This window comes from Calonectris borealis, chromosome 3 (genome assembly GCF_964195595.1).
Source record: "Calonectris borealis chromosome 3, bCalBor7.hap1.2, whole genome shotgun sequence".
In the NCBI taxonomy this organism is placed as follows: domain Eukaryota; kingdom Metazoa; phylum Chordata; class Aves; order Procellariiformes; family Procellariidae; genus Calonectris; species Calonectris borealis.
In genome coordinates this window covers 112,272,513-112,299,748 of record NC_134314.1, presented here as the reverse complement: position 1 = coordinate 112,299,748, position 27,236 = coordinate 112,272,513, and the positions used below count along the sequence as shown (strand labels likewise).

The 27,236-nt window shown below is 41.7% G+C and overlaps 1 protein-coding gene across 10 annotated transcripts in view; it reads left to right on the top strand.

Moving 5' to 3' along the window:
* NRXN1 (neurexin 1) overlaps window positions 1–27,236 on the top strand; it is a 728,802-nt gene that overhangs the window by 435,220 nt on the left and 266,346 nt on the right. The window contains exon 1 of one of the 10 annotated variants that reach the window (XM_075147351.1): window positions 11,929–13,149. The exons of 6 other annotated variants lie outside the window; for them this stretch is intronic. In XM_075147351.1, the coding sequence (XP_075003452.1) occupies window positions 12,912–13,149 (238 nt within the window). In that variant the 5' untranslated portion in view covers window positions 11,929–12,911. Of the gene's footprint in view, window positions 1–11,928; window positions 13,150–27,236 lie in introns of those variants that run through there. 3 more of the 10 variants (XM_075147349.1, XM_075147350.1, XM_075147348.1) reach the window with 3 other exon arrangements.

Genomic DNA, 27,236 nt, shown 5'->3' with positions numbered 1-27,236 from the left:
TTTCTCAGTCCTTTTGTTTATAGTCACCTAGGTCAGAAAATTTCCTAAGGAGGTTTATGTATCTGTGGCTAAACATTGATGAAATATCTGCTGATCTCATCACTGTGACCAAAAACCTCAGTGGTACAGCACTTTGTCCTTTTCATGTGAAGAGATTAAATTAGAGATTCTAAATAAATTAACAAAAACTTAACTGTTGTTTACCACCTGGGTCTGTACTGAGTAGCGACGCAGGAATTCCCTGCTGCTAGTCATATTTACAACCAACATTTCCCTGAACTGTAGCAGTACTGGAAAGGAAGAAGCAAACTTCTTCAAATGCATAACTAGAATTTTCCTTCTGGAAAACTAATCTTGTGAATCTGCTTATTTCTGAGCTTCTTTAGTGGAAGAAAGCCTTCACTGTATTGCTTACACATTATAAATCTCCTTTGATGAAAAAAATGAAAGAAGTGCAAACTAACAATGATACATTTTATATACCAAAAAGCTTTTTCATAGACTGAGTTGTATAATTGAAGCCCATCTTGACTAGAGAAGTTTTTAAGGTTGTAAGCTGTGCAATTCCCCCTGTGCAATTCAATAGCTCATTACCAATTAAATATAATTATATTATACTGTATATAGATCCAATGTTCTGGAGGAATTCCACAAGAAGCAAATGCACTTGTGGGATATATTGTATATCTAATGGTTATTTATTTTAATGGCATAAACATTGCTTTAAATCTCTTTTTGCATTAATGATAAATTGATCATTAGTGTGAAGAATTAAAGATCATAGGTGAGAATTAAAAATAGCTTCTAATAATTTATAGCTCATATTGATTTTGCTGGAATGTTTTAACACTGAGGTTACACAGGTCTTTGGCTTGTGTAAACTCCATTCAGGACAATGGGATGTTGGCTGAAACCATCCAACCACCTGTCCTTCAACTCTCACTTTATGGCTTTCAGCCAGAGCGTGTGTATCAGAGCTCGAAAGTATGTGGCAACATGAATGTTACTCTTGCTTAAGTTGTAATTCATAAACCTCTCACGTTATTGTAATTCTAGTGTAGAAGTTCACTCTTAGCCAAACGAGGGTTGCTCATTGTCCCATACAATGCAAGTGCAAACGCTTCTTTCTGCTACAATGGGAAGGTAAGAAACAGGGATCCTGATCCCAAGCTTTGTGTTAGGTTATGTGATTGAAGGCAGGTACATCCCCCTTTTATGCAACAAAATGTAGAGCACGTGCCCTGTTATGTACCCAATGCACAGGCTGTATCCCTGTTAGGTGCTTGACACAGAGGATTTATCTCCTACCACTTGACCTGACGCAGGTGGTGTGCCTGCATCTCTCACTGAGCTTTAACACTAATATTGTAAGTTTAAACCTGGCAACAGTGATTAATATTTAAGTAGAAAAATAATATTTCCATTAAAGCTAGCTTACAGGAGCAAAGTAAATGGAAACTGAGGTTCTTAGTACCAAGCACTGAAAATTTATATCGTAATATTTAATCTTCCTTCAGTGCTTTTGTGTTCCTTGAGTGAGAACAAGGTGAAGGCTTTCACGGCATTACTTAGAGTAGTTTTATTGAGTAAAGTGCCCTGATTTGAGCTACAGGAATTAACTAATTTTAGGTTTAGAGGCAGTTCTGAAAAGAAAGTATTTGAGAGAAGATTTGTTCAATCCCAACTAAAAAATAGTGATGAAGAACTATTTTGTCTTAAACAAAGACAACAAAAAATGATGAAAGTGAACATAATTTTTAAAATGAAATAATTCTTTACAATGTGATGCTTTAATTTTCATAATGTGTTTTCTTTATTTTTCACTACAAATAATTTGAGACCTTTTCATGTTATCAAATGAAAAAAAGTTTCACTGCAAGTTTTTTTCTCGGCTCCACTGCTTTCACTGCTTTATAAAGCACTTTGATATATCTGGATGAGAAGGACTACACTAGTACTAAGGTTTTTTAAACAAAGCAGCCACAAATCAGTACCAATTCCACTAACAAAACAATAGTTCTGCAAGAGGCAGGGATATGGAAAAACCGTGACAATTTATATTATGTGATTGTCTTCCTCCAGTGCATGGCATAATTCTGATTAAAATTACTGGCAGTACTTTGTGTGCATCAAAAGAAAAACAGCTCCAGGAACTGACATCCTGTTAAATGTGGAAGAGCTATTATAGGCTAGTGGTTCAATATGGTGGTTTTTGAAAACTTCCTAACGAAAAGCCAGTATGTATTATGCCCCTAAGCTTTTCTGGGTAGTAATGCTGAACTGCGTAACCCAAGATGGCCAGCAGTGCACCCATATTTTCTATTGAAATTTATGATAGTTTTAGCATGTGCAAAGATTCAAAGAGCAGGTTTCAGACCATTATCCTTTTTAGGGCCCCATTCTTCTCATTTTACTTGTCAGAAACAAAATTAGATCCAAGGGTGTTAAAAGAAAACTGCTAGCTTTCTAAGCCTTTAAAAATATGTATGCATCGTATATTTTTTTCTCGGAGTACATCTTTTATTATGGATGGAAATAAATAGGTAAAATAAGCAAGTTTTGATAGAGCCATAAAGTTGCAGCTGAGAAGTCTTGCATTTTCTTTCCTGTTACAACCTGGTTTTAAAAGATAAGTTGGTTGTGACTCTTCATTTTAATTATATAGCAGATGCCTTGTCTTAGCTAGGAAAATTTTTAATGTAATTCATTAAAAAACAAAACACAGGTATGAATTAAATGATTTTCTGCTTTCAATCTCTGGATAGTTGCAGCTATTATTTGCATATATGCTAAGGAGAATGAGCTTGGTTCGACGAAGTCTTTTTACAGTGATAATGCTTTCCCATACAAGTTGCCCCATTAAGCAAAGTTGATCAGATATTTACAGGATTCCCATTTATCGATGTATAAAAACTGAGAAAGGCGCATGCATTGGCATTTATCCTGAAGCGATCTCAAAGTGCTTTAAACACAGTATTGGCTTTAATGACGCACTGAATGTTCTTGTTAGAGCTCTATAGATACAAACTTGTAGGTGTAGAAGACTTAATCCTGCAATGCACCGTTTAATAGCACTTAAAGATGAAAGCCTTTGAAACCTTTCAGCATTGGTGTGAAGGGTGTAATTCTACCAAGCCTTACTCATGCAAATAATCTTTATCCCTGTGACTGATAACATTGACCTAGCTTGTCAATTAGCTATTAAGTGACTAATGGTTTGTAGTGATTTGCCCGAGGTTGCACTTAAAAAGCTGTGGCAGAGGCAGATGTAGAACTTCCATCTTTTCCATACTACCAAGGGAAGTGTAGAATAACGTTTTAGATGCGGGTATGGCACATCACCTGATAGCCTAGCCATGTATCATCACAGAAGTAGTTAATTTTACAGTGTCACTGGATGAGAGGTGTGTACTGTGACAGTAAAATGTAGGTAGCTGTCTTTATTTGAATGCTTCAACAAAAGTCTGTATCTTTTCTATATTAGAATCCCCTGTATTTGTCCTTAGAAAAGAACAGAACGCATGTATCACCAGATATTCTCCCTTGTTAAGTTAATTATCTTTGGCTTCTGTAGTAGCTTAATTTTTCTTGCCCTATCAATAGGTCTGCTCAAAGAAGTACAACATAAAGGGCTTTATCTCTGTTATTGATTGGCTAGAAAGTGATGTGTTTGGGGGACTGTTGGAGCTTCTCTAGTGACTATTTATTTAAATTGGGGGAAAAAAATCAGTATTACTTGAAAAAAAATAACTAGAACTTTCATTTAACATTACAAAAGAGGGCATTGCTTAATCCCTGAAGTAGGAAATTGCTTTTCTTCATGATCCATTGCTTTCATACTATTTCTGGCTACTGGTGCTGAAGGAAAGAAAAACTATGTTCTCACTCTGTTTTCACTGTATCTATTTTCTTATCCTCTACAAAAACTTGGCTGCTAATTTGTTGTTGAAGTAAATAAAGGGAGGGGAGAGTGTGGCTATGAAAAGATCTTTTTGTCTCAAATGGGCATTTGCAAATATGGAAGCAAAGCAAAACTTTATGTGGGAAACTGAAAAAAGGAAATTAAGGGTTTGAAATAGTGTATCAAAGCTGAAGTATATGAGATATTGCTATTCTTTGAGATGCCATTATGGGTTTATACCTAAATTCAGCGGCGTGTTCCCAGAAGATGAATGTTGCTAAGGAGTGTTTTTTTCTTGTGTTCTGATTTTGTACATATACAGAGAGGAAGAAAATGACAATTAAAAGCAAAAGGCGTAGCTGGCTGAAAATGATGGTACCTTGTTTCACCTTGCTTAAAACTCATTCTTTTTTGTTAAAAGCACCTATTGTTTTATCGCTTCTAAGATGCATTACAAAAATATAGCGTGTTACAGCTCAGGGCTGGAAAACACTAATGGACTGTAACTAAGGAATGATTATTTAACTTCAGAAGTTACACTATTTAGTTAATGATTCCCTGACATTGTCAGGACAGGTCACAGAATGCATTTTAAAGTAATTATAAGTTAGCAGCAGCAGTTTATATTTTTCCCCTAGCAACAGCAGTAGAAGTTGTATTTTTCTCTTTCCTATCAGTGGTGAAACTCCTGTTTCTTTTTTTAATCCGATTGCTTTTATTTTTTTTAATCCATTTAGTCTTGCAAATCAGAATCAAAGGTTATGCTAGCAAAACAGCAATCTGAAAATAATTGTGATAGCGAGTTTTTGATACTGGTATGTAACAGAAGAGATACATGTAGGTTTTATTTTGAGTTTTTGCTTGTGCTAGCTATATGAGGAAAATAGCAAGACCACACCATATGCCCAATAAAAGTTTCATTAGAAAGGCATTAGTAGATTAATCCAACTTACTCTGTGGTTTATTTTATTTAGAATGTAATAAGGTAAGTTCATTAGTTTGCAGACTTAATGTTTTCTACTGTACCTCAAAGCAACCAGTAACAATTCCACTGAGACTCCGCAGATCTCACTAACACCTGTCAAGATAAACACATGGCTCTCTAGGGGAATCATCTTGGCAACATAACTGAGGAAATCTGGAAAAAAGTAAGTCTTTCACACACAAAAGAGTGTTACACTGTATAAACTTGATTAATGATTTTTCACATGCCTCTGAGGTCATATATATCTCTTTAAGGTGGAAAAAAAAGTCAAATCAATCTCTGAAGAACAAATATTTTGGAATGTGCAATACTGCATTTGAAATGTATTTTAAAGAACTTGGAAGGATGTAGAATAATTATGCAATTTGAATTGAGCCTCAGAAAGGCTGTCTGAGACCAGCAATTGAGTCTCCATCCCCCTAGGGCTAATATATTAGATTACAAGGATTATTGTAGTGGCACTATTTGTGCCACTACATTTAAGATTATGTCAGTATTTCCATTTTAAACCTCTATGTTCAGAGGTTCATAACTCAGCTATAGAAAATGTGCTTGGCACTATGAACAAATATGGTTTCTGCTCAATGGTGACACTTTTTCTGGGGGGAAAAAAAAAAGAAAGAAAGAAGCTTAAAGCTAAGTATTTGGACATTTTAAAGTTATGAATGCCAAAAGTTAATGCTGTCTTCTTAAAACTCTGCTTTTTAAATTCAGTTATTTCTACGGCTAACTTGTAACACTACTGCTGTCTGGAGTCTAAAGCAACATACTGAACTAGAAGAGTGGACAGAACGGTAGCAGGCTGTACCTTACCCATTTCTTTGCCAATATTGTTACAGGACTAATGCGTTCAGGGAAGGCAGGAGGTGGAACTCCACCGTACATCCTCTTCTCCACCAAGGCCAGGAAGGGGGTGGGGGTGCGGTAATGATCATGAATCATGATGGGTGATATCTTAGAAATCCTGTCAGGAAAATCTGCTTTAAAATGCAGTCCTGACCGTTACTAACTTTAGGCACTCCACAAACATCATTTAGGGCTTTCCTGGCTACCACTGGACTTCCCACCAAAAAAAACCCAACCAACTTGCCTTGCAAGGTCTTTAAACTCAATTTCCCCATTTTAGGGCCGTTGCGCTTTGAGTCTAGTTTGAGCTTGGCCCTGACATGGCATTTAATATCTCAGGTATTACGTATGGTAAGCAGCAACAAGAGCTGCAAGCAACCCAATACACACACTTTTCCTATTTCTGGAGGCCTTTATAAACAAATAGGCTTTGCATATGCTTTGTATGCTTGTACCGGATACAAAAGAGCACAACGCTGAATTCTGTTATTGGCATCTGTCACTGATCTCATCAAACTTCTTATGACTAATTTGCAACCTATTTTTGTGTTGTGTTTTTTTTTTGTCCCTAGCTGGAGTATTTGCTGAGGAGTTCAAATTAGTAGCATTTAAGCTGTAGTCAGGGATCTCTCTTTTCTGCAGCAATGCAGTGCCAATTTCTGCGGCAGCACTGGTAGAAATCAGAGAGACTTTTGCAGGTTCTGCAGCAGTCTAATTGCCCATAGAATTAACTGCTCATGCAGTAGTCCAGAGAGAACACGAGTACAGCCTGCCCTGCTTGATACAGGACTACAAATCTCTTAAATACCTCCATGTATATACATGTGGATTTGGCCTTAATTCCTGTGGCTTTATATTGGAATGAAAGGGGGAACCTTGCCAAAGTGTTAGCACCCTTTGTGCAAAGTTAGACAAAAAAAACAAAGAAGAAAAAAGAAAATACGAAATTAAATGGCATTGCGGCACTGGCAGCCAGCAAAAGACAACCCCCAGTGGAGTACGAGCCATCGTCCTCAAGGCAGGTCAAACCAGGGCTAATGCAAGTAATGGTAGATGGACTTGGCAAAGTGCCCTGAAGACTGATGGACGAACCAGGGCTATTTCAGACCAAGAGGGAGCTTCCTTTCAGAGTCAAAATTCACCGTTGGAAAATGTTCTCCAACCAGCCCCTTCTATTCTAAATTGAAGGGATCTGGCTTATGTGCATGGTGTCAATAAAACGAAACAAGATAAAAATCAGCTTGCGTTTGACAGCAAGGAATAGAGAGAAAGAGATTATTTCTGTCTTTATACACACAGAGTCAAGAAACATTTAATATGAAGATTTAAGCCTATTTGGATGGACAGATTTATGGACAGAAAGACTTATTAACTATACTGGGATTTATTTTGTACTATACACATAGAGAGAATAGCTGCACTACAGAGAAAGCGGCCTAAGTATTTCCATTGTAACCTCCCTTTTTTTTTTACATGATCACCAAAAATTTGAATTTCTGTGTATTTTATGACTGCACAAATACTCCATCCATCTCTCCTAGAATTATATTTTTTACCTTCCAAGTCTCTGAGTAGTTCACATGACAGTTTATTGGCTTCCTTTCTAAAGTAAAGGGTTTCTGCCCTAAGTTATATAGGGTTAGGCTAGAAACTGGCCATAGTTGTTCATGTATGACAGGCCTAGGTTTAGTATCTTGCAATTCATTGACTTTTGAAAGAAACATTCTCAACTCTTTAAAAGAGGAAAATTAACACTTTCAATGTTATCAGACATTGAAAGGTCTGAAAATCAGACATTTTTAGTATTGGAAGATCCTGTGTGTAAGTCCTTAAATTCATCAGAGTTTATAGCAGTAAGTGGAAACATTAGCTTGAATGTTTTCTTCTCTAAGCCACTGCCTGTAGGACAGATAAACATAAATTCTGGCCTGCTTAATTGCAATCACAAAATGTCGACAGGTTTTCAAATGAAGTGAGATTCCATATCCAGTAGTGGAGAAAAGCTGTACTAGAAAAACATAGGAAATGTGTTAAAATGTTCACTGAATAATATTCCCTGTAATACAGATACATATTTGTGGAGGTTTTTTTCTTCCTGAGCTTGCTGAACAGCATTTGAGCTTCAGGAGTTTAAGAGTGGATTTTGCAACACTAAGTGCAGGATTTCATCTCTGGAGAACAGTGGTGGCCAGGGAAAGCCTGCTTGCATAAGGCGGCACTTAACCTAAAGGAGCCCTGAATTTAACTGACAACTTCTGCGAGCCTAAGGCATGGTCTGCATTTAAGTTTTGCTAGTGTCACCAAAGTTGTTGGACTTAACTGATATAGCTGTATTGACAAGAATCAGGGTGTACAGAGATATGGTTGTACCAGCAAGAAGTATCTGATTTTATCCGAGGAAGTAATGTAAATTACACTCATGGAAGTACTTTTTTCTTTTGTATAAATCTTCTTTAGGAGCACTTGGTGTTTATAGGATAATGGCATTAGAAGAAGCCAGGGAAAGATGTGTTTTTACAATTAAGGATATTCTTGCTCATAAACTTAGGAACCTACTGATATTAACAGAGTTCACTTGGTGGAAATAACTTGATTAAAAGTCACACTTCCTACTAATGCGACCTGCACAGGGTAAGTGTTAAATAGGGTTAAAAAAAACCATTAAATTAACTTCACTGAGCTAAGCTTCTGAAATCCTAAAAATTACCTTGTGAACACTTATTTTCACACTTTATTTGCTATGCCTGCAATGGGACATTTATTTGTTTACACAAACTGTTGTTTATTGCCTTCTTTTGTACCACTTCTTCCTTCTTTGAGTGAACCTTCACAGACTGATACCACAACGTTTATTGTGTTGCGAGTACATGGTTCTGTGCCCTTGGGGATTAAAACCAGATTATTTCAACTTCAGCTAGCCCTCAGATAACAAAGACTCATACTCTTATGTCAGCAGGGGGTAAAAAAGAACATATTTTAAATAAGAAATGCTGCTTACCATCGGTTTTCATAATGTTTACTTGCAGATGCTTTTAACTTTTACTTTTCATTAAAAAGCTTAACTCTGAGTGCTAAGACACCCAATTAAGCTTTTAAAATAACACATGAAAAGACTAGAAGTATCTGACTACCAAGATTTGCTTCAAATTGGAAAGAAGTGCTTGCTGTTATCACAAAAAACAGCAAGAGAGGATTTTACTTCCTGGAATTTCCTTCTTTTGCCTTCCTCTCCCCATCTGCCTTTCACTTCCTTTCATACACGCTTCCTTCTTCACCTTCCTTTTCACCTTCCTGTTATTCTTTCAGTTTTCAGTCTTTTCCGCAAATTACTTCTCCCCATTTCTCACTGCATTAGATCATCCTTCTCCTCGCTGAAACTCAGATAGTCCCCCTTTTGCTTCTCTCTGTGGTTCAGAGTGCAGAGCCAGGAAAACGTCAAATGTTATCAGAGCTAGTACATGCAAGGTGCTGAGCACATTGCCAGATCCAGAAAGGGACCCCTATTTGGGCATCTCTCTCCCCGTTCACATTTTAACCGGACACTTAAATAAGAGTTAGACACCTAAACAGCTTTGTGGAGATTGGCCTTTGTATCCTCAACTCTTAGTTTGGATAGGCAGCAGCAAAATAATCCATTCAGTTAACAGTCCCTAAGTAGTGTTTAACATCGTAATGTAACACCTAAAAATGACCCATTATAATCTATCTGATGAAAAAACTTCTCTCAGTAGTCTCCAAACACAGATTTAAACTAGAAACTTCAGTGGCAGTTATGTGTGTGCACTGCATAAATAGTACACATTAAATAATGCCGAGCACTTAAACACCCTTTTTATCTTCAGTAACATATTAAATGAAGTACCTTTGAAGTACCTAAACATTTTATTCATTTGTCCTTGGTATTTAAGCACGTCAGGCCTCCCTGACACAGTAGATGGCAGATGGAGTAAGAATTTAGATTAAGGTGCTCAAGATGCAAACATACCCAACAACACTGAGAAAGAAGAACGCTTACACAAAGTCCTACTGTATCCACACCAAAGTGTATCTTCATTGAATAAACTATGATCAGGCTGGAAGGGATCTGTGGAAAGCCTCTGTTGGAAGGTTACACCTAACGGGAACCGCGCAACAGGGTGCCAGCCATGCTTGCCTGGATGCCAACAGGGAAACTCCCACCGAGAGGTAGCAGAATGCAGAGCTTGACGGAGGCCTTAAAACAGCCGAGCAGAAGTTAGTCTAGACAGGACTTGCCAACTGAAATTGTCTCTGAACAACTGCGTTGCCAACTGTACACGGTTGGCAATACCGGCTTCCTATTTCAGAGAAGTGATAACAATTTAAAGTTACTCGTCTGTAGGATGTCTAGAATCATTAAGAACAGTCAGTTAACTACTGCATGTTTCTAAAACGGCAGCAACGTGTGAACGGTTTACTGAAAAACTGGTTCCAATGCCTAACTGAAATATTTTGTTTCCTGAGTCAGATTGATAGAAAACCTGGTGGTATTTATGGATAAAATTTCTAACACATATTACTTGCGCGAACAGGAAATACACACCAGGGGCTTTAATTTTAGGAGAGTTGGCGAATCCAGGCTGATGTTTCTTTAAGATTTCTTTCATTTTTCCTTCTTTCCTTAACTCTGAAACTTAGAGAATTTATTGGACTTTATTTTTTAAGCGGTGACAGTGCATGGCAGTTGCAAGCTGATAGTTTGGAAAATTGGAGTTTCTTACTTCTTTTACACTAAGGCTTCTTGAGACAGGTTGGAAAAGTCACTGACTTCCTTACAAGCTGCCTTTCCCTATGGCAAGCCGGGGGTGGTAGAGGACCACCCCTGCCCCGGAGGACCGCTCCCCCGGGGCAGGCGTGCGGTCCTGCCTTGGTGGAGACCAGCCGGGGAACCAGCCCGCACCGCCGCCGCCTCTCTCGCTCTTGCGGGCTTCCTCCAGTGCGCATATGCACTTCCACGAAGCGCGGAACGGGCTTGGGCTCTAAGCCTGGGGTTTTTTTTTGTTTTGTTTAGGTTTTTTTTCCCCCTTCAGTCCTTTCATCATTGCCTTTTGATCTTTTTACAGTTTACCTCGGCGTCTTCGCAAAACTTTGCGGCGAGGTTGCGTTGCGGTGCATCCAGGCGGGGAGGGGTGTAAAACGCACCGCCCCCGGGGCAGGGCAGGAGCTGCCGCTTCCTCGCCGCCGCTCTGGAGGTTTCGGGGTCCTTTCGCCGCCGTGTGCAGTCCCTGGCACGCCTCCGGGGTGAAGGGCGTTTCTCCTCGCTGGGGGAAGCAATCCGCGCTGGGCTGAGCAGAGCCAGGGCGAAATGCCTTTCTCTTCCCTAAGCCTACGCAGGGGGTAGGGGGGGTTGTGACTTCCCTTTGCATCCGTGTGAATTAGAAAGTGCCTCACCAAATTGCAGTGGTTTTCGTTTAAATTAACGCGAAATGTATAAAAAAGCATTCTCACACCCACTGCTCGCCCTCTCCCTTTCACGCATCCGCACCCATGATCTCATGCTGCTGAAGGCATGGCACAAGATCTACGGCAGCCTGGAAACGGGGGAGGGAGGGGGGGAGAGCCGGGAGCTCCGTGCAGCTCACACACCCTGCTGTGCCCAGGTGCGGTACTGCAGGGGCTGCGCCGCCCGCGGCGGGCTCCGGGGGGCGCGGACCCGCCGAGGGGAGAAATGTTTTCCCTTTGAATGCAGACCTTCGCTTTTCAACGTGACATCTCCCACCCTCGACTGCGCGGGGGGGGTGTGTGGGGTAGAGTAGCCCTTCCCGCTGTTTTTGGGGCAGGCGCGGGTGCGCGGCGTGGGGCGAGCGCCGCGGCGGGGTCCCGCACCCCGGGGGCGATGCGGGCGTTGCCGGCGCCGCCCTGCAGCTGGGGGGTGGTGGTGGTGGGATGTCAGCCCAGAAACGGTTTTTTTTTCAGCCCAGTTTGCGGCCGCGTCTGCGGTGGGCAGCCGAGGTGCGGTACTTGAGTAGTGCCGGAAAAAAAAACGGTAACTCTTTGTTAGGCGCCGTGTGTGTAATTACCGGATAATCAAAGCCGACGCTCGAACAGACAGAGGGAAACATCTGATGGGTGAAGTTTAGGCCAATTAAAAGACCCGAAATCGTTCTTTTTAAGATGAAAGTGTTTTTTCAAGACACTGGTACATCTGAACTATCAGAGGAGGGGAAATGCTCCCGCCGTGCTGCTGACTCCGCGGCGCGGATGGGTGGCGGGTGGGGAAGAGCGGCGTGTGCGTGTCCTCCGTACCGCCCGAGCCATGTTCTGGCAGTGCGCGGCTCCCGAAAGGCAGAGGAGAGGCAGCGCGACTGTGTGGGAGCTGAACTCAGCCTCCCTCTTTAACATAGGCTCGTCCTCTGCATTGCATCCAAGCTTCAGCGATTTGCTGTTTGGAGACTGCAGATTTGCATAGCCCTGCTCTTCGCAAGCATGGTTCTTTTTTTTTTTCCGCCCCCCCCCCCCCCCCGGCTTCTTTCATAAGGGTGCACTATTCTCCCTGAAAACATCCTCGGGTGTTACTGTCAATAGTCAGACCATTGAGATTGCCGGAGCAGCCTGATTATTGTCTGGCGGCGTGTGCGAGTGTGTGTGCGCGAGTGTGAGTGTGTGTGTGTGCGCGCCGGGAGAGAGCTCGCTCGGTGAGGGCTCACCAGTTTGGAGATGAATGGAGGGAAGAGCAGCAGTTTGATTTTTCTCTGCTTTCCCAGCGCTGGCTGATGGAGTGGCATCCCCTTTTTTCTTTCTTAGCAGAAATGTGGCATGATTGGCTACACTGTGGATTACTGAGGATGGGGGAATGCTTGGCACTCTCGTAGCCCTTGCAACTGTGGAGTATTGTTAATGAGCACCAGCCCCGGGAAAGCTGAAACTAGCGATTGTCTGAGCGCGGGGCTTTCCCCCTCTGCCACCTCTTTCCGAAGGCTCTGAACTGCCTGGATTCTCCGCCTCTGACTATGTCTCGGATTGTTTTGGGTAGAAGAAGACCTGGAGAAAAGGATCCTCGTAAGCTTTCCCAAAGGGAAGAGATGGCTCGCCTGGTGCGGTGAGCTGCAGCCAGCGCCGTGTGCGTGTGTGGGAGCGCGCCTCTGTCCAAAGTTTGCCTCCTTTGCTGTGGCTGCTGCTCCTCCCGAGGACGCCGCGGGCCGGCTCGCCGTGCACCGGAGGATGGGGGGGCTCCTCAGGGGCAGCCCGGAGCCGGGACCCGCCAGCAGCGGCAGCAGCGCCGGGGGCCGCTTGGCCCTGCTCTGGATAGTCCCGCTCACTCTCAGCGGCCTCCTTGGGGTGGCATGGGGCGCCTCCAGTTTGGGCGCTCACCACATTCACCATTTCCATGGCAGCAGCAAACATCATTCAGTGCCTATCGCTATCTACAGGTCACCGGCTTCCTTGCGAGGCGGACACGGTGGGTTTGGACGCCGCTCGGTACCCTGCATGGTCGGGTGTGCGCCGCGCCCTGCCCTGCCGCCCGCCCCGCACCGGTTCCCGCCCCGCAGAGGTCAGGCGCGGGCTGCCGGGACCCCGCGGGCCGGGGCTGCTGCCGCGGTCGGTGGAGGAAGAGGAGCGCGGAGGGGAGGCGGGAGAAGGGCTGCGGCGCCGGTCCCGCCGGGCGCCCTGCGGGCCCGTCCCGCAGCTCCCGGCTCGGGGACGAGGAGCCGCCGCCGGCGCGGGGCTGGCGGGGCGGGGCGGGGGCCGCGGCGGGCGGCGGCGGAGCGGGGAGGGGGGCTCGGCTGGCCTCCAGCTCGGCGGGGGCGGGCGGAGGACGCTGCCGGGCCAGCCCGGGGCTGCCGAGCATCCCCCGGGGCCGGCGGCGTCCCGGTACTGCGCGCCCCGCGGAGCCCTGGCGAGGTCGGTGGGCGCGGGGCGGGCGGCGGAGGGGAGGCTCTCCCGCACCCCTCCGCTCCCCCCAGCCGGCCGCAGACAGACCCGGCTGGAAAGCCCAGCCCGGAGGCGCCTCCGTCGCCCGGAGACGCGGCCCCCGGGTGGGAGCGCCCCGGCAGCGCCGGCCCTCGCCCGCCCCCCCAGCACCCTCCCTGCCCCGGCCCGGGGACACACGCACCGGAGCAAACTGCCCCCGCCGCGGGTGTCTGCGGTCCTGCGCGGCGGCGAGGGGCAGGGCAGGGCGCCGAGGGACCCCGGCGCGGAGCGAGGGGCGGGGAGGGAGCCTGTGTGTTGCTTAAATTGCTGGTGATGATCATGCTCCTTCCAATTCATTACCTCGGTCGAAAGTCGATGAACTAAAGCAAAGGTCAGCTAATTATACGGGGGATCAGGGAAGAAGTAAGCGTTTGGACACTGAGAAGGGGAAATAATGCCCACCGTAGCGGTTAGGAAAGGGACGGAGATAAAATGCAGGTGCAAATATATTTTGCTTAAGAATAACAGTGCTCCGGTACTTAGTTTCTGAAGTGACAGGAAGCTGCTTCAGTGCCCTTTAAACAGCCCTGTTACAGTTTTTCTCTTTTTGCATGCATACTTACGTGAACCTGTACATAAATACATGCAAAATAGATACGCATATGTTCAGCGTTACCAAAAGCTGTGAAAGAAAGCGAAACACCAGACTGTGTTTTAAGGATTTAAAGCCTCCCTTTGTCTCCGAGGGAGGAAAAAAATATAAAGAAAAACCCTGTTGGCTTCTGATTAGATTATACGGCTTCATTCTTCTTCATTTTCTCATCTTGCCTTGCTTCATTTGCACAATCATGCGATGTCATTTACAAGCTTTGCAAAGTAAAAAACAGATCTTGTACTTAACCTTTGCATCTCTGTGCAAGATGACCTAGTTGCAGGCACGAGGTAGTTAGGATTTATTGGATTTTTTTCAGTGATTAACAATGCTAGCGTTAGTGCATACGATAGTATTGTTTACCTGAAAATTCCCACTGTGTGCTAAATACCCCCTAATACTCAACTGCTAGAAAAGGCAAAGTGCACCGAAATGGCTTTTCTTAAGCATTTTGTTAATTTAAAAAAAGTTAGATGTTTGGTCTAATTCTAAAAAAAAAAAAAAGACTGAGAAATTCAGGCCACCACTCTCCTCTGTAGTGCACTGAGGCAGTGCAAGACTGAGAATGCTGCATGTTCTGTACACACATACATCTTTAATTTTCCCCTTTAAGCATATACGCTTTAAGAACATATATGTATATACTTATTATTCTTTCAATTTCTGCCCATATGGGAATATCATTTAGGGGCTTGCTATTAATGTGAGGGAAGGCTGAAAGAATGACGGGAAAAGAAACGTGATTGTAGAGGTACCAGCTACAATTCCTTAGAATGCATTTTGAAATCACACCTTTTGCCAATTTTTAAAAACATTACCTTGGACCCAGTCAAAGGGTGATGGTGTTAAAAGGCAGCATTCTCAGGAGAAATGAGTCTTGTTAAAGAAAATGAAAGATGAAGTGGTGGAGCTGCCACTTAAGGACTTCATAGGGAAGCCCAGGAGCCTCTCCAGAAGTTAAGTAGCTGATTTTACAAAATGAAGGATGTTACATGTCGTAAGAAGGCATTTCAGAGTGTTTCCTTGATAATTCAATGTCTTTGCTTTTCTGTGTTTATCAGAAATTCTACTATCTGACAGTGTTTTAAAACATCTAATTCCTTTCATTATTAATTCTTCAGAGAGGTGTTCCCGTTTGCTTCTATAAGCCTGACAGAAGCATTTCTCCTTCTGGCAGAGCAGGGTTGGATACAGCTCCTGTGGAGCCCATCACTGCAATTCTAAGCATCAGTCAGAGGGAACTGGGTGAGGGGTGGGGGGGCTTATTCCTGACCCCAGCGTCAGAGTGCCCTTCTCCGGTGTCCCCAGCCCCTGCTGGCTTAGCCAGGTGAGAGTGAGAATTTGATTCTCAGGCTTGTCTCCTTCAGCATTAGCTCCATTCAGTTTTGCAGTTATTCCGTTCTAGTCTAATACGATTGTACATAAACGTTGCAGTCTTTGTGGTGACCTCATATCTGCTTTTTTGTTACTTTGTCAGCTTTTCGTAGCATCATACCTGTTAAAAGTCAAAGAGCTTTTTGGGTAGGTCAATTAGTCGATCCCCGATGAAAGCATTGCTCTCTAATATTGTGAATCAGAAGTGTCAAAGGAAGGAGAAATGATCACTTTGCCCAGGCTTTCAATAAATGTCACCACACTCCTCAGACATCCACACCCTCCTCCTCTACCCCTGACACCGGCTAGCCCTGCCACCCCCATCCTCTCGGCAAATGCTTTGATTTTTTTATTCTTTCATATTTCCTTGAGCCAACCCAATTCCAGCTAATAGTACAAGCAAAGCCAAAAGCCCAGCATGGTTGGATTTTTTCCACTTCTTTTGAAAAACCAAACCACAATCTTGCTGCTAACACTCTCGTGAGGTAATTTTGCTGCGATTTTGCTTAGTAGTGTGATCTCATGTCGTTTTAGTGGACAGTATTGTGCCTCACAGAGACATAAACAGAATTCCAACCAAGCGATTAGCTCACCTTATTAAAGAAAAAGTAGTTCAGCACACCATTTTTTAATAATCTAAAAGTAAAAATTAAACATTTTTCAAGCTTGACCAAATGATTTTTTGACTTCGCTTTCTGACTCTCATTAAACTCGGGAAGGTGAAAGATGGCTGAAAGAATCGAAAGTTTAACCACAGGAAAGAATAAGAAAATAATTCTCTGGATGATGATATCAGCAGCGTAAAGAGAAGTACAGAAGAGTAAGAGAGAGACTAATGTTCACAAATGTAAGTCCTAGGCTTGCCAGTGGTCTCTGCAGCACGTGGGTTATGTGATGATTTATGTTCATATCTCCTTGCTCCATTTAAGACGGCGGCTATTGCTTTTGTTATAGCTGTATCTACCATGCAATCTTTTTTTGGAGTAGGTAGAATAGCTCATACTGCAGTGCCTCTAGATTATAAAAACATGGACTGTCCATGGCAAAGCCCACATAAAAGGAAAGAGATTGCAACTTTCTCAGTAACTTTAAATGAAGAAAGGCAGTTTCTTTAAGAATCCAGGAAGACGATGGATCATGTGTGAAGTGAAAATTGCGTGTTGAATAAGTAAAAAGTTAAAAGTGTAGCCATATGGATGGCTGTCACCATCCTCATTCACCCCTTCCTTCCTGCAAACACCTCCTCGATCTCCACTGGGCTGGGCCTTTTATTGCCCCCAAATTCCTCATTCAGTTACCAAATGACAGGTACAGTGTGTCCATTTCTTCTGGCTATTTCTTCTTTCTGTGCTCTCAGGATCTCGTTCAGGCTGTTTTCTGATAAATATAAGTTGATTCTGGGTTTTTTAAATCTGCTAGAGTAGGAGCTAGGAGGCGACTAATGAATTCTGCATGTTGGTATGTGCATGTGCTTGGAAAAAAAAGGCAAAAATGGGGAGGGAATAGGATCGACGTGCTCACAGGCAGAACGGAAAGAGCTGAGCAGTGTGTGTAGGGACCTGGGTTAGCATGGTGCCGGAAAGGGTTTGACTTGGTGAGACTTACGACCAAGATGTAGGCCAATGGTTCAGGAGGAGCGGAGGCAGTCTGACGTAGCGGGAGTAGGGTACTGGGGGCAGTTATTAAGAAAGTGGTAGTTTTGGGTGGGGAAGTGCTAGGGACCTTTATGGTGGAAAAGTAGAGGGATTTAAGCTGTTGAGCAGAGGGGGGTGAAAAAGTGCTTCAACAGCAAAGTTCCCGAGCAGGAAGAAGAGTTTGTGGAAAATGAGGGCTTTGGGGAAGCAAAGTTGACGTGTTTTGGAGGTGAGAACTGAGGTTGAACACAGGGAGGGTGTGTTACCACAGCGCATTCCCTCCTCCCGTCTTTTCTGCCCAGCGTGTGACGTGGCAGCGGGGACACACATGCTGATCTCCCACTTCTGAGCTAGGGCAGCTTCTTCCAGTCTCTGCTTCGCCATTGTTGCTGACGTCCACGTGCACTGGATTCATCCACGTTATATCCATGCAGAGGGACTCCTGTAGCAGAATCACCAGCTCACTTTACTGGAGTGCCAGACTGCGGGCTGGATCAGGCAGTGAGGACGCCCATTGAACTCCACAGGAGCTTTCGCTAAGTAAGAATAGCAGGGCCAGAATTGCAACAGTGCTGTAAAATCATTTATACCACCATCGTGAAAAATATGACCAAAACAGCTTTGAAATATGTGCATATAATGTATAGAGAGCATTTTATCTGTGTAAGAAAGCTGCAAGGAAAGACTTATTAGTGTAGGTAAAAATAATTTATGGCCTTTTACTTTGTTTTTTAATATACTGGAATTGCTATTTCTCCGTATAATGATACTAAAACAAATAATTTTAGGGGTTGGGGTAAATGAAATGGCATTTTTCGATTAGAATGTGCTTATTATAGTGCAGAAAAGGGTTATATTTTGATTAAAACATCAAATGTAAATGTTTCCAGATGTTCAAGCATTGTTACGCAATGTGATATTAGAGGTAGAAGTGAAGAAGTCTTATCTTCATGTTATAATTGCCTTTTTTTGGAGAGAGATCTTTTTAAATGTTTTTTCAAACGTATTTTGTATATCACAATCTTCTTGTTTTATATCTCCTTTTCATTCATGGATTTTCAAATACTTACTAGTTCTCCTGCTCTGAGTATTTCTTACACATAACCGAGACATTTTCATGTTTTAAGACTGTAAAGCATAGCAGCTTTCTCCATGTCTTCAAATTATATAAATTTTATATCCCCTTTCAAAATTTCCAATATGCTCCGTCAGTTATTTCCCCCATCAGCTGCCAAAGTATTAACATCAGTTGGAATAAAATGAATAACAAAGCAATTTTAGTCAGCATAGTGGTTAATTGGCTGTGCAGTTAGAAATGCATATTAGGAAGTGTGGTTTCTATATTATTATTTCTGTCAATATGGCTTGTCAAAGAGGCATACGGTCTTCAACAGTATTGTGGACAGTCTGGAGCACTATAATCAAAAGTGGAATGTTGCTCATGGATTTCTGATAAGCATCTTTATACAAGCCCTACTGCCTTAGTACAGGCACAGCTATTGATTGACTGGGGTGCCTTTACAAGAGCTAAATAAATAAAAACACTCTGTTGTCACTTATCAACAATACCACTTTTGCTCCAGCCTGTGGTAACCATGTTTTTCTAGATTTAAAGCATGTTGTATTGTCTTTTAATCAAATACTGTTTGAAATAAGTTATCAGAAGAAATTAATTTAGCATTCAATACAGTGTACTTCCTGCTGTTTCTAATTTTCAAAGATGGGCTTTTTCTGATAGCTAGAAGTTGACTTAGCTTTCTGGGAAATTTCTTTCTGTCTCTTCATTTTAGTCCAGAGGAGAACTCTGTAGATAAAACTCTGATGTACAACTGCTATGCCAAGTGTGAGTAAGCACAACCAATTATACAGTCCTAATATTTTCTCAGCTTTCTCACACAGATGGCCATTACCATGGTTAACCATAGGATGATATGCTTGATTTTCAACAGATCTCGTAGTGTAGTTCACTGAAGTTCTTCTTTTGTCTACTCCTTGGTCAAAGCTTGCAATGGTTCTTAACCTTTCTCAGTAATCAAGATGACATTACTGACCTCTTTCTTGTCCTTCCCCAGTATCAGTTAATTTATCTCTCTGTTATTAAGTTTGATGTCCTCAGGTCTGCCGCAGTATCATCTTTAGCAAATTTTTCTAAGCTAACAACTTCCTTTCTAGTTTGTAAATACAGTGTAGGCAGAGCTGATAGATCTTGCTGTGATAATAAGTTGACTTGTGAATGTAGCTGTCATTGTGAGTTGAAAAAGAGAGCATTTCTCTAAGAGTTGAAAATGTTAAAAAATATTTAGTGACAATATTCATTAACCACAGATGTAATTGGTCAGAACAATATAATTAATTATTCCCTTCCCCCTTAGTTGACAGAAAAAATAAGCCAGTGAAAATAAAGTGGGAAAGGGGGAGGGGAGAAGAAGTAGTGCTGCTGGATGTCGCTCCACAGAGCTGGGATAAGGTGGTGGGGAGGATGCCGTGCTTAGGAGCAGTCACCATTTCTGGCCCCTGATTAGTGAATGACCATAGAAAACTGTACCAATTGGTTCTGAATTTCTGTAAGCACTAAACTGGCCCAATCCATCAAAATAGCCCAGATTAAGGGTGTGACTGGCTCGCGCACTGTAGGTAGGATAAGAGTCAAAAAGTTTTACCATTTCTGGGCTTGATTGATAAGAAAAATGCACACATACAATAGATACATGGTATCTGTGATCCCGAATCTCAGAAGGCAAGACAAGGTTGAAGCTGAGGCAAGGTTTACCTGAAGGGGTAAGGAATGTGCATAGTCTATTTTTTTTTCCACATATTTGAACTGTAAACAGCACAATCTTCCTGTTAAATACATAGATAGGTGTTTCCTGAAGAGCTTGCTGCTCAGGCATGGAGAGATGGAGGGCTCAGCAATAAAAGATTTGCTCAGATTATTCTGCTGTTCTGGGGCCTTAGCGGGGGATGCGCTAAGACACCTTCTCAGAAATGACAGAAGTGTTAACTCTTTCTTTAGCTCTCTTTTACTGCAGCTGTATCTGCAAAGAAACGCCAACATGCTTCTAAAGCAAGTTGACTGCTTTCCAAATATGTTCTTTTATCCCTGCATATCTGCAACTGAGTTAGGACTTCTCTAATTTGCTTCATTAATTCAGCTCATCTGCAATTGTAAAATGAAGAAGAGCAGAGAATGACTAGACTTGGAGAAACTTCAAAAAACTCTGAGAAACTTTCTCTACCTTGAAGAGGAGTCAGATGTAGTCTTAATCCGTGTTTGCATTGCTGAATCACAGGAGTTGGTTGACTTTCTCAGTGACAGCAGCTCTAGAGCCCTGGGAAGTAGGTGGAAGGAGATGGGGAGAAATGGCCGTGGGCTTGGCACCTCCTCACTGACCAGTGGAGATGAGGAGATGTGAAGGAATTGAGGGCTAAAGAAGACACTGTTTCTGATCGTTGGCCTGGGCCTGAGTTGCTCTTACTGAGGTCAAGCACAAAATTTCCACTGCATGACCTATCAGTTGTGCCTCTGTCCCTCACGCACGCTGCGCTTCTGATGTGGTCCCCCTCCACCAAAATAATGCTTTTTAAACTGTGAATGAATTATTGCAAATAATAATGCAAACACATGTATTTTTAAAATAGGTTTGGGGCAGTTAGTGGATGTGTTCACTTTATTTCACATGACAAGAATTATGAGGGAGCTTTCAGCAAAAATAATGAATTGCCATATTTATGGAAAACATATGAGCATGAATTGAATCATGCTGTTATTTTGGGTTTGTGTATTCAGTGCCCACAGAGAGGGGTTTAGGAGTTGTGACAAAACAACAGATGTGAGATTAGCCCCTTTGGCTGTGTCTAAATGGATGTGTCCTAAAATCCTGGTGTCCCAGTTGGTCAGAACATGCTGTGGCTGCTGTCCAAGCCCCATCCTTCCACCCATGCTCTTCTTGGGCTGATTTGTGTTTGCAGTTTGCCTTGCTGTGGTTTTTAAATCCACCTGGGGCATGCACCCCAACCTTGGCATTCAGAGTAGCTCTCAAATACTGCTGCTGGTTATTCTAAAAAAAAAAGAAATGCTGTGAATATCTATCTTCCTAAATGTTCTGTTACATCAACTGAGGTTAAATAAAACATTATATGGGCAAGGGAAGGTGGGGGAGAAGCCTACCATTATTTTATTGCTTGGAAGTTTTTCCAAGCAATTTTTTATTGGTTGGAAATTTTACTTAAGTTGCAGGAGTATGACTGCTCACTTTATGCCCTGTCAATTAGAAGACTCTATTTTTCAAGTACTGTGGTTAAGAAACATGCAAATGGTTTTGTTAGAAATTGTTGGCTAGAATGTGTTATGTATGAGGGTATGGAGGCCAAATGCTCATTTCGACTATGCTGACTTCTAACAGAAAACCAGTCATTCACTAAGATTGAAGCCAGAACATTTTTTGTAATGGTAGTTTTTAACTTTCGTAGAAATCTTCTCACATTAGCTCATAAAGTTTGCTTTTCATCACTCAGCACCATTTGACAGCTTTAGCTGTTGTCTGACATGAATATAGTAAAATCCACTGTACGGCATTTAGAGGGAGAAGTTGGTGAAGAAAGAATAGTAACAACATTATTTTGCAGCAACAACAGCAAAAATAAACATCTTAAAGCAAGATGTTTGAATATCTTACCGTGCAAGACATTGCAAAACTGTAGTTAAGCATGCAGATAAGAGGAGTTGTTGGTCTGTTAAGAATAATAGTGGCCTGTAAATATCTAACTCGGACACTTGAATTTCAGTTTGTAGCTGGCAGTGATTTCAGGAGTTGTATGATTATCTAAATGAAAATGCAAGTTGTACATAAGTGTGCAGGAGCTTAGTTTCAAGGAGCCTGAGGTCAGCAAAGGTAAATAATTAAATGGGGAAAAAATGTCATACATCTGCTAGGTATCTGTAGAGGCAGTTACTTTAGATATGGCAGTTATTAACGCTGATATAAATTGCAAGTGACTCAACTGAAGACTCCTCAGCTCCAAGTACAACTGAAGACTCCTCAGCTACAAGTACAATCTATTCGTTGTACTTGCATGATAAAATTTGCCTGTCAGGGCTTATGCCTTAGACTTTGGGAAAGTGGGTTTTAGTGCAATCTGTGTATCTCATATGGCTTTTGCTGGCACTCGGACTAGGGACAAATGTCACTGTTTCAGTACAAGGTCACTGCTGGAGACGTGAGAAAGGCTCATCCTAAGCTGATCATAGCAAGTGTGGTGTGAGTAAATAAATATGTCAGGATTTTGCAAATATTTTCTGTTTGTTTCAAGTCATTAACTTGATCTCTGCTGGCTATTTGATAATCACTGTCCTCTTTTTTTCCTTTTTCCAAACGTAATTATTTGAATTGGAAGAAAAATTAAAAAAAGAATTATATATAATCTAGGAGTAAATTTACATATGCCTATAGTGTGTGGTGGTACTTTTGACTTCTGTGCGGGTCAGTTAATTGCCAAAGTATAGTTTGGAAACGGGGAAAGTCAGGGGGAGAAAAGGAGCAGTCATTATTGCTAAATGATACTTAGCGTAAATCAGTTCCACGTTGCTAAAACCCCCCGTTTCTAACTGTCGTGTCGAAAAGTGGCATACATACATTAACCCTTGTCCTGCATAATTTGTCCTGCACTGGTATCTCTCCTGCGCTACAGCATATCTTGGCAATAGGCTTGTCTGGAATGGTTATTCCCGTTTTGCAGAGAGGACCTGAGGCATGGTAAATCAGCTTCTCATTTGTGTTCCCTCTTGAATGATTCAAAGAAATCACGCAGTGGTCAGATTGGCCATCTGAAAATTCCCTCTGTGTCTCTTGTGCACTTGCCCGTGACATAAGAGACGTATCTGGGGCATGGCCAGAGTGTGTAATTGACAACTCTGTTGTCAATTGGCATAGCTTAAAGCAGATTCCATGCTGGTTTAGCGTATGCCATGCCTCAGTCATCCCTCCATAAGCAATTCATTGGGTAGTGCTTTTCCCACAGCTGTGTGTCAAACAAAAAGCTAAGCGCCGCAGAGGTTAAGGATTATTCTGTTCAGCCTTTGTTTGTGCTTGTTAATGAATAGCCATCCAGTTTATTTCAGGAGTACACAGCTTTACCTATCTAAAGCTGACAAGCATCTAACCGTAAGTCACACAGCAGCCTGAAATGGGAAAAGGAATTAAACAAAGACTCGCTGAGTTCCATATTGCTGTTTCATTCTATTGTATTGTGCTAATACTAAGGCCCGGGACCATTAAAACAATGTACTAGTTGCTGAACAAATACCATTCTTCCTTCCTTTGGTGTGTAGGTCATCCTGTGGGATTAACAGAACTGATTTAAGAAAAAAAAGAAAAAGGGTGATGCAAAGAAATGGGGGAGAGGGAGAAGAAAAGGAAAATGGGTCGAGCATGCAGAGCATACCTTTGTTTAAGAAAAAGAAAAACAGAAATAAATAAATATATTCCCCTGTGAAAATTTGTGATTTTTTTTTTTTTAACAGGGAATACTTTCTCAGTTATTTGGTTTGATTTTTGTAGAGCTATTGTGATTATTTTAGATATGAAAAAGGCATAAAATACTGGTCTTTGTCTATGCCAGTACACTAAGCTTAGCACTCTCATGCTTTCATAGATGAGACTTGCCTGTCTTTTGGTATAAGTCAAATCTTTCCAAACTCCTGTCAGTGCTTACATTTTTGGGGCCATATGGGGGGCAGTTCCCTTAAATATTGTTCTCTGCTTGTCTTGTAATTCCAGTTGCTCATGGTATCGGATGTCTATTAAGTAAGAAGGGCAGTCATAATGCATTGAGTCTATATTTGAACTGGTGGCTTCACATCATGTCATTTTGTTTTACAGATACTGTTTGCCATTTAAATGTTCCTTCTCCATGTAATTGCTCTGAATGTTTGAATGTTGCATCGGTAGGTGAGGTATTTTCTCTCTATTCCATAAGTGAATGTGAATGGGGTGAGGATTTTGTTCAGTGAAGACACATCTAGCTTTGTTTGAAAGGATTAGTTGCTTTCATATGTTACTTTAGGACTGTTAGGATAATTAGCAGTTCACCAGAATGATTTCACAGGCCATTATTTGTGAGAATGACTGGGACAAGGCTTTTTAGTTTGCAGTGAGTCTGTGTGATTTACCATGTGTAATGCCAATAGATGCAGAGAGTCAACAGTCACAGAGGGGAGGTCAGCATTAACTTTCTTTCATAATTTCATGGGGTTTTTTTGAGTAATACATCATGCCGTGTGTCTTTTATTTCTTACTTTAGTGGATGTTATAATTTTTAATATTATTTGTTTGTATTATGGTGGTGTTTAGAAATTTCAGTCAGAGGTTGTGAGCCCATTGTGCTAAGCAGATGGATTGAATAGAAAAAGACAAGAAAGCTGAGGAAATAATCACTCTACTGCTGACAGTACTCTCCAGGGTAGGTTTCAAAATAGCTCAAGAGCTGTGTAAAATTAATAAGCTGTTCCTCATGTACTGAAATCCTCTTTCATATTGCATTGGCATGAGGGATGTCTGTAGAGAGGAGGGGCTGCAAATAAGATTTGCCCGAGGGTGGGGTTGAAGATTGTCCCTAAAAGTCCAGATTTTACTGTGAATCCAATGGATGAGTGCACACTAAGAATATGCATAAAAGTGGTCTGGATGGAACTTGTCCACTACAAAATCTCTGCATCAATGAAGTCTGCTTAGTCCCTCAGAGCAAGGTTTGAATCAGTGTCCTTTTGTTTCTTTAGCGTCTTTGTAATTTTCTTCACTGATAGCAGAGAGAGATAAGAAATCAGGGAGCATTACTCTTATCTAATAGAAACTTAACGATGAGAGATTTTAGTAGCTTTTTGAGGTACTAGGTCAATTTGTATTCTCTGGTGTGGAAACATGTTCCCTCGGACTCCAGATTTGCAGTGTGGCATGAAGTTTTTGATTTTGTTATGACATTTAAAAAATGTTATTTTTTCATACAGTATATGTTCGGTGCCTATATGCAGTAGAAAAACTAAAAATAAAGATGTAGCACTGAATCATAATTAGAAGGGGAAAAAATCATTACCTGTCATGGAGAAAATTCTGAAATAATAAATACCACTGGCACATTTTACTGCTATCATAAATATTTATTCAGCACATGTCCATAGGCTCAATTTATTACATCATATTCACTTAAATGTGTTTATGAAACGATCCTTCTGCACACACACACATTTTATCAAATTTTAGATTCCTTGATTAATGGCACAGACCTTTTTTGCTATGTGGCACAGTCTGTCATACCTCTAACCCAATTTTGAAATAAAGGTGTTCTTAGATTTTCTTATAATAAGGCTATTCTTCTTGCTACAGTTATACCTCTTTTGCTTATTTTCTTACAGAGTGGATTAAGATTTAATAGTGATGTATTTCCTAATAAACATGGCTGGAGGACAGCTTCTTCCATTATCTTAGATATACCTTTGTTACATCTTCATCGGAACCCATTAAATATTCTTGGACAGTCACTTAGCAATATATAAAATGTTTCTTGTCTTCGATTTCAGCAGAAACATCCATCCAAATGTTCTGGGCTATATTGCATAATTGTCAAGGAGTTAAATATGCACAATGAAGGTACAGTAGTTAAAATTTACTGGTGTACATCTAATGTTTATAGATAACCCTTTTAAAGAAGTCAGGATGTATTGCCATGTTCAGCCGTTCTATCTGAATTCTAAATCACCGTCGCATTGTCTCTGTGTTTTCTTTTGCAGTCAGTCAGCCACAGACCCTGTAGAGTGTTTACCTTGCAGTCTTGCGATTTTAATTATCTGATCGAATGTATGAAATTCTGGTAAGGGTAAAACCAATTACAATTTCTGAGTAAGTTCATGCCTTATCAGTAGTTTTCTAGGAAATGGAAACCAAGTTTGTAGCGGATTTGGAAGGAGAGGACTCTCCAGTTCCCTGCTTTTCCTTTGCATTTCAGACTTGGGTCTTCAGGTAGCGTCACCACTGGCACTTGGTGTTGCTGTTTCAGTGTTGTATTTCAGTCAGTGAACTTGTTTTAGTTCTAATTTGAATATACACAAACTGTTGCAGATTCATTAATATAGTCCTATGGATAGTTCATTAATGAAGTTAAAATGATTTATCTGCTATGTAGTATTTATCACAAGAGTAAAACAATGCAGGTCAATACTGTGTATAAACGCAGGTACTGTCCATCTAACCGGGATCACCAACTTATAAAATCTAGGTCCTGTGCATTGTATGAAAGTAAAATAATCAACCAACAGTAACAAGCTCTTATAAAAAATGGAGAAAAGAATGAGACTCACAGCTACAGGCAAACTCACCTAAGCTGAACGCCCTTAATCATATATTGTAACATTAAACATGATACAGAAGAAAAACCTCTGGCCTCCTCCTTGGGAGATAACATGCACAAGAAACTCTCTCTGACGTGATTACCCAGATACTCTGAAAATAAGAAAATAATATATGGGTTAACTTCAACATTGTATGAGGTTTCTACATATTGTGTATAAAGCAGGTTCTCACCTACCTCAGGCTGCTGTCAGCCATGGCTTTATGGTCCCCAGGCTTTTTTCATTAGGCCTAGCTATGAGGTGTGTCTATACCAGAAGATACAGAGGGGTGCTGTCGACTGTGGTCTAGTATTAGGTGCCAGGAACATCTAGGTCAGATCCTCTCCTAATAGGGGTGGTTGGAAGGTGTATTTTGCAGTGTTTAATGGACGAACCTTCCAGGAAGATTGCCAATTCAGCTTGATATCTACATCATTGCTTTTTTCAGCATTTGTGCTGGCAGATCTGTTGAAGATGCAGGACCCTTCGAATGTCTGTGAGAGTTATCTAATCAAAGGTGTGATTGAACCGTTGGATAAACTATGCTCTTCATTGTCACAAACTCCAAAACTATGAGAACATTACTGGTATGTCAG